The following is a 12,500-nucleotide window of genomic DNA, read 5'->3' as shown; positions in this document are numbered from 1 at the left end:
GACAGGTACAGCACGGGGTTAGATACAGAGTAAAGCTCCCTCTACACCGTCCCCCATCAAACACTCCCAGGACAGGTACAGCACGGGGTTAGATACAGAGTAAAGCTCCCTCTACACTGTCCCCATCAAACACTCCCAGGACAGGTACAGCACGGGGTTAGATACAGAGTAAAGCTCCCTCTACACCGTCCCCATCAAACACTCCCAGGACAGGTACAGCACGGGGTTAGATACAGAGTAAAGCTCCCTCTACACCGTCCCCATCAAACACTCCCAGGACAGGTACAGCACGGGGTTAGATACAGACTAAAGCTCCCTCTACACCGTCCCCATCAAACACTCCCAGGACAGGTACAGCACGGGGTTAGATACAGAGTAAAGCTCCCTCTACACCGTCCCCATCAAACACTCCCAGGACAGGTACAGCACGGGGTTAGATACAGAGTAAAGCTCCCTCTACACCGTCCCCATCAAACACTCCCAGGGCAGGTACAGCACGGGGTTAGATAAATGAATGATTCAGTGTTTACCTTCCGCACACTTCAACATGAATCTTTGGTTCGATCAGCGTGATTTGTTTGGGAATTTTCAGCTTCAGTTCGGCCTTGGGTAAAACTAAACAAAAAGAGAACAGTCTAAATTCTGGGAATCTCCTGTTCATGGAATAAATCCCAATATTCTCATCCCAGGGACTCTGATCCCTCCCTCTGCCCAGGATCGACCCACAGCAGCAACCACATGGTCACCACTGGTCATCTCCCCGTGTGGGTTCAATATAAACCATTACCAACATCACCCCTCCCTCAAACTCAATCACCTCCTCCAGTCCCTACACCCCTCCCTATCTCTGTAACCTCCTCCAGCCCCTACACCCCTCCCTATCTCTGTAACCTCATCCAGCCCCCTACACCCCTCCCTATCTCTGTAACCTCCTCCAGCGCCTACACCCCTCCCTATCCCTGTAACCTCCTCCAGCCCCTACAACCCTCCCTATCTCTGTAACCCCCTCCAGCCCCTACACCCCTCCCTATCTCTGTAACCTCCTCCAGCCCCTACACCCCTCCTTAACCCTGTAATCTCCTCCAGCCCCTACACCCCTCCCTATCCCTGTAACCTCCTCCAGCCCCTACACCCCTCCCTATCTCTGTAACCTCCTCCAGCCCCTACACCCCTCCCTATCTCTGTAACCTCCTCCGGTCCCTACACCCCTCCCTATCTCTGTAACCTCCTCCAGCTCCGACAGCCCTCCCTATCACTGTAACCTCCTCCAGACCCTACACCCCTCCCTATCTCTGTAACCTCCTCCAGCCCCTACAACCCTCCCTATCTCTGTAACCTCCTCCAGACTCTACACCCCTCCCTATCTCTGTAACCTCCTCCAGCCCCTACAACCCTCCCTACCTCTGTAACCTCCTCCAGCCCCTACACCCCTCCCTATCTCTGTAACCTCCTCCAGCCCCTACACCCCTCCCTATCCCTGTAACCTCCTCCAGCCCCTACAACCCTCCCTATCTCTGTAACGTCCTCCAGCCCCTACACCCCTCCCTATCTCTGTAACCTCCTCCAGTCCCCTACACCCCTCCCTATCTCTGTAACTTCCTCCAGCCCCTACACCCCTCCCTATCTCTGTAACCTCCTCCAGCCCCTACAACCCTCCCTATCTCTGTAACCTCCTCCAGCCCCTACACCCCTCCCTATTTCTGTAACCTCCTCCAGCCCCTACACCCCTCCCTATCTCTGTAACCTCCTCCAGCCCCTACACCCCTCTCTATCTCTGTAACCTCCTCCAGCCCCCTACACCCCTCCCTATCTCTGTAACCTCCTCCAGCCCCTGTCTCTCTCTCTCTGTCTCTCTCATTTTCTCTCCCTACCTCTCTCTCTTTCTCTTTCTCTCCGTCTCTCTCTCCCTCTGTCTCTCTCTCTCTCTCTCTCTCTCTCTCTCTGTCTCTCTCTCTTTCTCTGTCTCCTCCCTCACTGTCTCTCTCTCTCTGTCTCTCTGCCTCTCTCTCTGTCTGTCACCCAGTCTCTCTCTCTCGTCTCTCTCTCTGTCTCTCTTTCTCTCTCTCTCTCTCTCGTCTCTCTCTCTGTCTCTCTTTCTCTCTCTCTCTCTCTCTCTCTCGTCTCTCTCTCTGTCTCTCTTTCTCTCTCTCTCTCTCTCTCCCTGTCTCTCTCTCTCTCCCTCTTATGCTCTCTCCCTTTCTCATTCTCTGTCTCCATCTCTCTGTGTCTCTCTCTAACTCTCTCTGTCTCTCTCTCTCCCTCTCTCTGTCTGTCTCTCTCTGTCTCTCTCTCTCCCTCTCTCTGTCTGTCTCTGTCTGTCTCTCTCTCTCCCTCTCTCTGTCTGTCTCTGTCTCTCTCTCTGTCTGTCTCTCTCTGTCTCTCTCTCTCTCTGTCTCTCTCTCTCTCTCTCTCTCTGTCTCTCTCTGTGTGTCTGTCTCTCTCTCTCTCTCTCTCTGTCTCTCTCTCTCTCTCCTGTTTTTACCTCGCTCCCCCACACCGATCTCCTTGCCCGCGCTGTGTGTGAAGGGTCTGGTGCAGGCAGGATTCTCTCCCCACCTCCCCCTCCGAATCCCTCACCGTACTCCTCCACGCTGAATTGATGAAACGACTTCCCCTCCTTCTTCTGCGCCTCGATCCGGTAAAATCCTTGGATCGGTTCGGGGAGGAGGTCAAAGCTGAGCTCAGCGATGCCCTGTCTGGATTCCACGTCCCTCCATTGCCCAATGCGATTGCTCGAGGGGTCCTGAGGGAGAGAGTCAGCTCACGGTGAGTCCCGGAATTCCCGCCGGTAATGGCCGAGATTTCCCGGTTCCCCTTTATCCACCCTCCCCCCATTTACACCCTCCACATCTACCGGTTCCCCTTTATCCACCCTCCGCCCTCCCCATTCGCACCCTCGGCCAAACCTCGGGCACGATTCCCGATCCGGGTTTTTCCCCGTCTTCCCAATCCCCGGGCGGGTTTTCCCAGGGCACCGTTAGGAATTCCCGGATAGCGGATCCCAGCGTTCTCGCCGTCGGCCCACACCGGGTTCACCGGACTGTCGCTCTCCGCATTCCAACCCCCTCTTCCTCCCTCCTTCCGTGGGAAAGCTCCCGATCTGGTGGCATTTTCCCACCCCCACCCCGGCCTAAGGGATTTGGGGGGATTGGGAACCGGGACGTCCCCCTATCCCGGCAGCTCCCCCTCTCCCAACGCCAAGGTGTCGGCCATCGGCTGCCCTGGGGGCTGGTCCAGGCGGCCGACGTCCGGAGGTGAGGAAAGGCCGGGAAAGGTCAAGGGGTTAAATTCGGGATAAATCCGGAGCCCGGCTGCAGGGTCGTCCAGGCTGACTTTAGATCCAGCTTCCCAGGCCCGGGATGGAGCCTGGACCTTTCCTGATGCTCACAGGCCCGGAATGGAGCCTGGACCTTTCCTGATGCTCACAGGCCCGGAATGGAGCCTGGACCTTTCCTGATGCTCACAGGCCCGGAATGGAGCCTGGGCCTTTCCTGCTGCTCACAGGCCCGGAATGGAGCCTGGGCCTTTCCTGATGCTCACAGGCCCGGAATGGAGCCTGGACCTTTCCTGTTGCTCACAGGCCCGGAATGGAGCCTGGACCTTTCCTGATGCTCACAGGCCCGGAATGGAGCCTGGACCTTTCCTGTTGCTCACAGGCCCGGAATGGAGCCTGGACCTTTCCTGATGCTCACAGGCCCGGAATGGAGCCTGGGCCTTTCCTGCTGCTCACAGGCCCGGAATGGAGCCTGGACCTTTCCTGATGCTCACAGGCCCGGAATGGAGCCTGGGCCTTTCCTGCTCCTCGCAGGCCCAGAATGGAGCCTGGGCCTATCCTGTTTCTCACAGGCCCGGAATGGAGCCTGGGCCTATTCTGTTTCTCACAGGCCCGGAATGGAGCCTGGGCCTTTCCTGATCCTAACAGGCCCGGAATGGAGCCTGGGCCTTTCCTGTTTCTAACAGGCCTGGAATGGAGCCTGGGCCTTTCCTGTTGCTCACAGGCCCGGAATGGGGCCTGGACCTTTCCTGATGCTCGCAGGCCCGGAATGGAGCCTGGGCCTTTCCTGATGCTCACAGGCCCGGAATGGAGCCTGGGCCTATCCTGTTTCTCACAGGCCCGGAATGGAGCCTGGGCCTTTCCTGATCCTAACAGGCCCGGAATGGAGCCTGGGCCTTTCCTGATCCTAACAGGCCCGGAATGGAGCCTGGGCCTTTCCTGTTTCTAACAGGCCTGGAATGGAGCCTGGGCCTTTCCTGTTGCTCACAGGCCCGGAATGGGGCCTGGACCTTTCCTGATGCTCGCAGGCCCGGAATGGAGCCTGGGCCTTTCCTGCACCATGTGCTGGGCCCTCGTTCAGCCCTGCGCTGGGCTGAGGGGGATCTGCAGGGCCGCGCAGTGGGATCTATCGGGGTGGGAGCGGAGTTGACGTTGGGGTTATGGAGTTGGAGATGGTACTCACCCACAGGCTGACCAGAGGATACTGGAAAAGAGAGAGAAGGAGAGAGAGGTTACTGAGGAGGTTCAATAATCACCCAGAGTGACCAACAACTCACATCCTGAGCTCAAAACGCTGGGTGGGGACGGGGGGGGGGGCATCTGGGGAGGGGTGAGGAGGGGTGGGTGGGGGAGGATTCAGCAGGAGTGACAGAGAGAGTGAGAGAGAGAGAGGAGAGAGGGAGAGAGGAGAGAGGAGGAGGGAGGAGAGAGAAAGGGGGAGAGAGAGAAAGGGGGAGAGAGAGAGATGGGTGGAGAGATGGAGGGAGGGATGGGTGGAGAGACGGACGGATGGACGGAGAGTTGGAGGGAGGGATGGGTGGAGAGACGGAGGGATGGACGGAGAGTTGGAGGGAGGGATGGGTGGAGAGACAGAGGGATGGATGGAGAGATGGAGGGAGGGATGGGTGGAGAGACGGAGGGAGGGATGGAGTGTTGGAGGGATGGGTGGAGAGATGGATGGAGAGATGGAGGGAGGGATGGAAGGAGAGATGGAAGGAGAGAGGGAGGGATGGACGGAGAGACGGAGGGAGGGATGGAGAGTTTGAGGGATGGATGGAGAGATGGATGGAGAAATGGAGGGAGGGATGGATGGAGGGATGGGTGGAGAGAGGGAGGGATGGAGGCATGGATGGACAGATGGGTGGAGAGACGGAGGGATGGACGGAGAGATGGAGGGAGGGATGGACGGAGAGACGGAGGGAGGGATGGATGGAGGGATGGACGGAGAGATGGAGGGAGGGATGGAGGCATGGATGGACAGATGAGTGGAGAGACGGAGGGATGGATGGAGAGATGGAGGGAGGGATGGATGGAGCGATGGGTGGAGAGACAGAGGGAGGGATGGATGGAGAGATGGAGGGAGGGATGGACGGAGAGATGGAGGGAGGGATGGAGGCATGGATGGACAGATGAGTGGAGAGACGGAGGGATGGATGGAGAGATGGAGGGAGGGATGGATGGAGCGATGGGTGGAGAGACAGAGGGAGGGATGGATGGAGAGATGGAGGGAGGGATGGACGGAGAGATGGAGGGAGGGATGGAGGCATGGATGGACAGATGGGTGGAGAGACGGAGGGATGGACGGAGAGATGGAGGGAGGGATGGATGGAGCGATGGGTGGAGAGACAGAGGGAGGGATGGATGGAGAGATGGAGGGAGGGATGGATGGAGAGATGGAGGGAGGGATGGATGGAGGGATGGACGGAGAGATGGAGGGAGGGATGGATGGAGAGAAGGAGGGAGGGATGGAGGGATGGACGGAGAGATGGAGGGAGGGATGGAGGGATGGGTGGAGAGACGGAGAGATGGATGGAGGGATGGGCGGAGAGACGGAGAGATGGATGGAGGGATGGGTGGAGAGACAGAGAGATGGATGGAGGGATGGGTGGAGAGACGGAGGGAGGGATGGAGGGATGGGTGGAGAGACGGAGAGATGAATGTGTGGCTCTCACCTTCTCCTGAATGGGGATGAATTTTTCATTCAGTGACACAATCCTGAACTTCACTGCAAGACAAAGAGAGACGCACAGTAAGATCCCAAACTCTGAGAGCCTCCCCCTCTGCACCCCCTGTGGTCCCAGCGGAGGTCACAATCCCAGAGGCGGGAAGGAGAGGGGAACAGCTGTCCCGGACACCCCTGGAGAGACTCCCACCCTCCACACAGGAACAGGAGGAGGCCATTCAGCCCCTCCAGTCTGCAGTGCAGGAACAGCAGGGTTGACACAGCCTGAGCTGTTCCTGCCAGGGAAGGAGACCAGGATGTTCACCTCGGACCCAATCCCACCTCCTCCGTTAGTCCCGGACCCGTCAATAACCCTCCCTCACCCTCACCCATCGATCCATCGGGAGTTCCAGGATTTTGTCCCCGTGTGGTGTAGGTACACCCACGGCGCTGTTAGGGAGGGAGTTCCAGGATTTTGTCCCGTGTGGTGTAGGTACACCCACGGCGCTGTTAGGGAGGGAGTTCCAGGATTTTGTCCCGTGTGGTGTAGGTACACCCACGGCGCTGTTAGGGAGGGAGTTCCAGGATTTTGTCCGGTGTGTGGTGTAGGTACACCCACGGCGCTGTTAGGGAGGGAGTTCCAGGATTTTGTCCGTGTGGTGTAGGTACACCCACGGCGCTGTTAGGGAGGGAGTTCCAGGATTTTGTCCGTGTGGTGTAGGTACATCCACGGCGCTGTTAAGGAGGGAGTTCCAGGATTTTGTCCCGTGTGGTGTAGGTACACCCACGGCGCTGTTAGGGAGGGAGTTCCAGGATTTTGTCCCCGTGTGGTGTAGGTACACCCACGGTGCTGTTAGGGAGGGAGTTCCAGGATTTTGTCCGTGTGGTGTAGGTACACCCACGGCGCTGTTAGGGGAGGGAGTTCCAGGATTTTGTCCCGTGTGGTGTAGGTACACCCACGGCGCTGTTAGGGAGGGAGTTCCAGGATTTTGTCCGTGTGGTGTAGGTACACCCACGGCGCTGTTAGGGAGGGAGTTCCAGGATTTTGACCCAGCGACAGTGAAGGAATGGCCGATATATTTCCAAGTCGGGATGGTGAGGGGCTCGGTGGGGAACTTCCAGGTGGTGGGTGTTCCCCATGTGTCTGCTGCCCTTGTCCTTCTAGATGGGAGCGGGTCGTGGGTTTGGGCGGCGCTGTCGACGGAGCCTTGGTGAGTTGCTGCAGTGCATCTTGTAGATGGTACACACGCTGCTGCTACTGTGCGTCGGTGGTGGAGGGAGTGAGTGTTTGTGGATCGGGTGCCGATCGAGCGGGGGGGCTGCTTTGTCCTGGACGGTGTCGAGCTTCTCGAGTGTTGTGGGAGCTGCAACTCATCCAGTGAAGTGGGGAGTGTCCCATCGCACTCCTGACTTGTGCCTTGTCGATGGTGGACAGGCTTTGGGGAGTCAGGAGGTGAGTGACTCTCCGCAGGATTCCCAGCCTCTGACCTGCTCTTGGAGCCGCAGTGTTTCTGTGGCTGGTCCCAGTTCAGCTTCTGGTCCACGGTAACCCCCCAGGATGTTGGTGATGGCCCCGAGCCCCCAGTCTCACCTGTTTGCCCGGGTTTATACACGGCTTTGTCCGTCTGGATGAAGGTCGGGGAACTGTATTTCTTCAGGACCACCAACCGGCTCTCGTCGATGGTCAGGTTGTCCGCAGAGCCGCGTACAGACACCTTCACCAGGGAGATGGAGTCGCTGGTGACCTCGCTGTCTTCAACCTGCTCCCCCAAAAAAAACACACACACACACCTCGCATCAGCTCAACACCGGAGAGAGGAACAGCAGGAGGCCATTCAGCCCCTCTCGAGCCTGTTACACAGGAACAGGAGGCCATTCAGCCCCTCTGGAGAGACACAGGAACAGCAGGAGGCCATTCAGCCCCTCTCGAGCCTGTTACACAGGAACAGGAGGCCATTCAGCCCCTCTGGAGAGACACAGGAACAGCAGGAGGCCATTCAGCCCCTCTCGAGCCTGTTACACAGGAACAGGAGGCCATTCAGCCCCTCTGGAGAGACACAGGAACAGCAGGAGGCCATTCAGCCCCTCTCGAGCCTGTTACACAGGAACAGGAGGAGGCCATTCAGCCCCTCTCGTGAGACACAGGGAGAGGAGGAGGCCATTCAGCCCCTCTCGAGAGACACAGGAACAGGAGGAGGCCATTCAGCCCTCTGGAGAGATACAGGAACAGGAGGAGGCCACTCAGCCCCTCTAATCAATGGTTAATCCCCATTACCCGGAGAACGAGTCCAGACTCCAGCAAGGTGAAACGAGGGACTGGAAACAGGAGGGAGGGAACGCCGAGGGAGACTGGCGTGTGTCTGAGAGGGAGGAGGATGGAGAGAGAGAGGGAGCGAGAGAGAGAGAGAGAGAGAGGGGGGTAAAGGGAGAGTGAAGCAGGAAGGGAGAGGGCGGAGGAGACTGAGACTCACGGTGAAAGTGAAGCAGCTGGGTCCGGTGTCGGCCCGGAGCTCTCGCTGTAAGAGGGTGGTGTTGGTCTGCGTGTTCTGGATGCTGAGGGTGAGGAGCCAGGATCGGGATCCCTGAAGCATCAGGACGCACACATTCTCCAGAGAACCACTGCGCAACTCAGCAGGAATCAGGACCACGTAGCGTCTGAGAACGGAGAGGAGGGAGGGAGAGAGAGTCAACCGGGGGAGAGGAGAGAGAGACACTCACAAACCCAGGGACCACATAGCGTCTGGGAACGGAGAGGAGGGAGGGAGAGAGAGTCAACCGGGGGAGAGGAGAGAGAGACACTCACAAACCCAGGGACCACATAGCGTCTGGGAACGGAGAGGAGGGAGGGAGTCAACAGGGGAGAGGAGAGAGAGACTCACAACCCAAGGACCACCCATCAACCCCCCAAACTGTGGGACCCCCTCACCCACCCATCACCCCCCAAACTGTGGGACCCCCTCACCCACCCATCACCCCCCAAACTGTGGGACCCCCTCATCCAACCCATCACCCTCCAAACTGTGGGACCCCCTCACCCACCCATCACCCTCCAAACTGTGGGACCCCCTCACCCACCCATCACCCCCCAAACTGTGGGACTCCCTCACCCACCCATCACCCTCCAAACTGTGGGACCCCCTCACCCACCCATCATCCCCCAAACTGTGGGACCCCCTCACCCACCCATCACCCACCAAACTGTGGGACCCCCTCACCCACCCATCACCCCCCAAACTGTGGGACCCCCTCACCCACCCATCACCCACCCATCAACCACCAAACTGTGGGACCCCCTCACCCACCCATCACCCACCAAACTGTGGGACCCTACACCCACCCATCACCCACCAAACTGTGGGACCCTACACCCACCCATCACCCACCCATCACCCACCAAACTGTGGGACCCCCTCACCCACCCATCACCCACCAAACTGTGGGACCCTACACCCACCCATCACCCACCAAACTGTGGGACCCCCTCACCCACCCATCAACCCCCAAACTGTGGGACTCCCTCATCCACCTCATCACCCTCCAAACTGTGGGACTCTCTCATCCACCTCATCACCCTCCAACCTGTGGGACTCCCTCAACCCACTCACCCTCAGTCTGAGGGACTCCCTCCCTCTTCTGGCTGAGTGTATCTGGGAGGGTTTTGCCTTGTTGGAGTGATCACCCTCTCTCTCTCTCTCTCTCTCTCTGTGCCCGGGTGATGGACACACAGACGTAGGGATGATCTCGGTCTGCCGGGGCGAGAGAGAGGGAGGGAGAGCGGGGCCTCAGGAGGGGAGGAATACACTCCGACCTCCCCTCCTCCACCGAGTGCTCACTCTCCGAGGCTGAGGGTCAGCGCTGAGCGCTGGGGGCAGAGTTCAGGACAAGTCAACACAAGTCCTGACGCTCGACACTTACAACATCCCAACAGCGTGGGCGTGTGGACAAGGACAGGCTGCACGCGTCACCCGGGGTGAACCCAGCGCCGAGGCATGGAAAGATCCCAAAACCCAACAACACGCGGATCGAAGGTTCAGGAAATACAATCAACTCTCAGGGAGCAAGGGATCGAAAATCACTCAAATACCATTCACCGCTCCCTTTAATATCCCACCCAGTCTAATCCCACTCTCCCCCTCACTCCCCGCTCCCTTTAATATCCCACCCAGTCTAATCCCACTCTCCCCCTCACTCCCCGCACCCTTTAATATCCCACCCAGTCTAATCCCACTCTCCCCCTCACTCCCCACACCCTTTAATATCCCACCCAGTCTAATCCCACTCTCCCCCTCACTCCCCACACCCTTTAATATCCCACCCAGTCTCTCTCTCTCTCTGTCACCCGGTCTCTCTCTCTCACGCCCCCAAGTCTCTCTCGCTCTCCCCCAGTCTCTCTCTCTCTCTCTCTCTCGCTCTCCCTCTCCCCCAGTCTCTCTCTCTCTCCCTCTCACTCTCCCCCAGTCTCTCTCTCTCTCCCTCTCGCTCTCCCCCAGTCTCTCTCTCTCCCTCTCGCTCTCCCCCAGTCTCTCTCGCTCTCCCTCTCCCCCAGTCTCTCTCTCTCTCCCTCTCACTCTCCCCCAGTCTCTCTCTCTCTCGCTCTCCCCCAGTCTCTCTCTCTCTCCCTCTCGCTCTCCCCCAGTCTCTCTCTCTCCCTCTCCCCCAGTCTCTCTCTCTCTCGCTCTCCCTCTCCCCCAGTCTCTCTCTCTCTCGCTCTCCCTCTCCCCCAGTCTCTCTCTCTCTCCCTCTCCCCCAGTCTCTCTCGCTCTCCCTCTCCCCCAGTCTCTCTCTCTCCCCTCTCACTCTCCCCCAGTCTCTCTCGCTCTCCCTCTCCCCCAGTCTCTCTCTCTCTCCCTCTCACTCTCCCCCAGTCTCTCTCTCTGTCCCTCTCGCTCTCCCCCAGTCTCTCTCTCTCTCCCTCTCGCTCTCCCCCAGTCTCTCTCGCTCTCCCTCTCCCCCAGTCTCTCTCTCTCTCTCGCTCTCTCCCCCCAGTCTCTCTCTCTCTCTCTCGCTCTCTCCCCCCCAGTCTCTCTCTCTCTCTCTCCCTCTCGCTCTCCCCAGTCTCTCTCGCTCTCTCTCTCCCCCAGTCTCTCTCTCTCTCTCTCCCCCAGTCTCGCTCTCTCTCTCCCCCAGTCTCTCTCTCTCTCTCTCTCCCCCAGTCTCGCTCTCTCTCTCCCCCAGTCTCGCTCTCTCTCTCCCCCAGTCTCTCTGCTCTCTCTCTCCCCCAGTCTCTCTCGCTCTCTTTCCCTCCCCCAGTCTCTTACTCATCCCACCCAAGTCACCCTCTCTCTCTCTCTCCCCGTCCCTTTCTCTCTCCCCAAGTCTCCCTCTCTCTCTCTCCCAGTCTCTCTCTCTCTCCCCCAGTCTCTCTCTCTCTCTCTCCCTCAGTCTCTCTCTCTCTCCCCCAGTCCCTCTCACTCTCCCCCAGTCTCTCTCTCTCCCCGCAAGTCTCTCTCTCTCACTCTCTCTCCCCCGTCTCTCTCTCTCTCTCTTCTCTCTCACTCACAAGTCTCTCTCTCGCTCTCCCCCAGTCTCTCTCTCTCTCTCTCGCTCTCTCTCCCCCCCCAGTCTCTCTCTCACTCGCTCTCTCTCCCCCCCAGTCTCTCTCCCTCTCGCTCTCCCCAGTCTCTCTCGCTCTCTCTCTCCCCCAGTCTCTCTCGCTCTCTCTCTCCCCCAATCTCTCTCGCTCTCTCTCTCCCCCAGTCTCTCTCGCTCTCTCTCTCCCCCAGTCTCTCTCTCTCTCCCCCAGTCTCTCTCTCTCTCTCCCCCAGTCTCTCTCTCTCTCTCCCCCAGTCTCTCTCTCCCTCTCCCCCAGTCTCTCTCTCTCCCCCAGTCTCTCCCTCTCCCCCAGTCTCTCTCCCTCTCCCCCAGTCTCTCCCTCTCCCCCAGTCTCTCTCTCTCCCCCAGTCTCTCTCTCTCCCCCAGTCTCTCTCTCTCTCTCCCTCTCCCCCAGTCTCTCTCTCTCTCTCCCTCTCCCCCAGTCTCTCTCTCCCTCTCCCCCAGTCTCTCTCTCCCCCAGTCTCTCTCTCTCTCCCCCAGTCTCTCTCTCTCTCTCCCTCTCCCCCAGTCTCTCTCTCCCCAGTCTCTCCCTCTCCCCCAGTCTCTCCCTCTCCCCCAGTCTCTCTCTCCCCCAGTCTCTCCCTCTCCCCCAGTCTCTCTCTCTCTCCCCCAGTCTCTCTCTCTCTCTCCCTCTCCCCCAGTCTCCCTCTCCCCCAGTCTCTCTCTCCCTCCCCCAGTCTCTCCCTCTCCCCCAGTCTCTCTCTCTCCCCCAGTCTCTCTCTCTCTCCCTCTCCCCCAGTCTCTCCCTCCCTCTCCCCCAGTCTCTCTCTCCCTCTCCCCCAGTCTCTCCCTCTCCCCCAGTGTCTCTCTCTCCGTACCCCGTACTCACCCTCCTGTCCTGACAGCTGTGAGTAGCAGACAGAGGAGGATGCCTGGAGTCTGCATCTTGTGGCTCTCACTCCCTGGGTCACTGAATGAGTGAGGCTGGAATCTGCTGACTGTCCCCCTGTTAAATCAGCTTCGGGAGGTCATCAGGGAGCATTTCAACATCAGCTCTGAGCTCACTCTGTA

The 12,500-nt window shown here is 58.8% G+C and overlaps 1 protein-coding gene across 1 annotated transcript in view; it reads right to left on the bottom strand.

Annotated features, from left to right (window-relative positions):
- The window catches only part of LOC144678060 (alpha-2-macroglobulin), a 26,337-nt gene extending 13,903 nt beyond the window's left edge, over window positions 1-12,434 (bottom strand). Inside the window, exons 1-7 of the mRNA XM_078537984.1 lie at window positions 12,319-12,434; window positions 8,408-8,591; window positions 7,528-7,696; window positions 5,947-5,999; window positions 4,458-4,478; window positions 2,578-2,743; window positions 531-615 (exon numbers count right to left, since the gene is read on the bottom strand). Of these exons, the coding sequence (XP_078394110.1) occupies window positions 531-615; window positions 2,578-2,743; window positions 4,458-4,478; window positions 5,947-5,999; window positions 7,528-7,696; window positions 8,408-8,591; window positions 12,319-12,374 (734 nt within the window). The 5' untranslated portion in view covers window positions 12,375-12,434. The remainder of the gene's footprint in view (window positions 1-530; window positions 616-2,577; window positions 2,744-4,457; window positions 4,479-5,946; window positions 6,000-7,527; window positions 7,697-8,407; window positions 8,592-12,318) is intronic.
- Between the last annotated feature and the right edge of the window lie 66 nt (window positions 12,435-12,500).

The sequence above is a fragment of the Cetorhinus maximus genome, unplaced genomic scaffold (assembly GCF_964194155.1).
Source record: "Cetorhinus maximus unplaced genomic scaffold, sCetMax3.hap1.1 HAP1_SCAFFOLD_3524, whole genome shotgun sequence".
Lineage (NCBI taxonomy): Eukaryota > Metazoa > Chordata > Chondrichthyes > Lamniformes > Cetorhinidae > Cetorhinus > Cetorhinus maximus.
The sequence above is the reverse complement of the archived record's forward strand: the minus strand, read 5'-3'. Positions and strand labels throughout refer to the sequence as shown.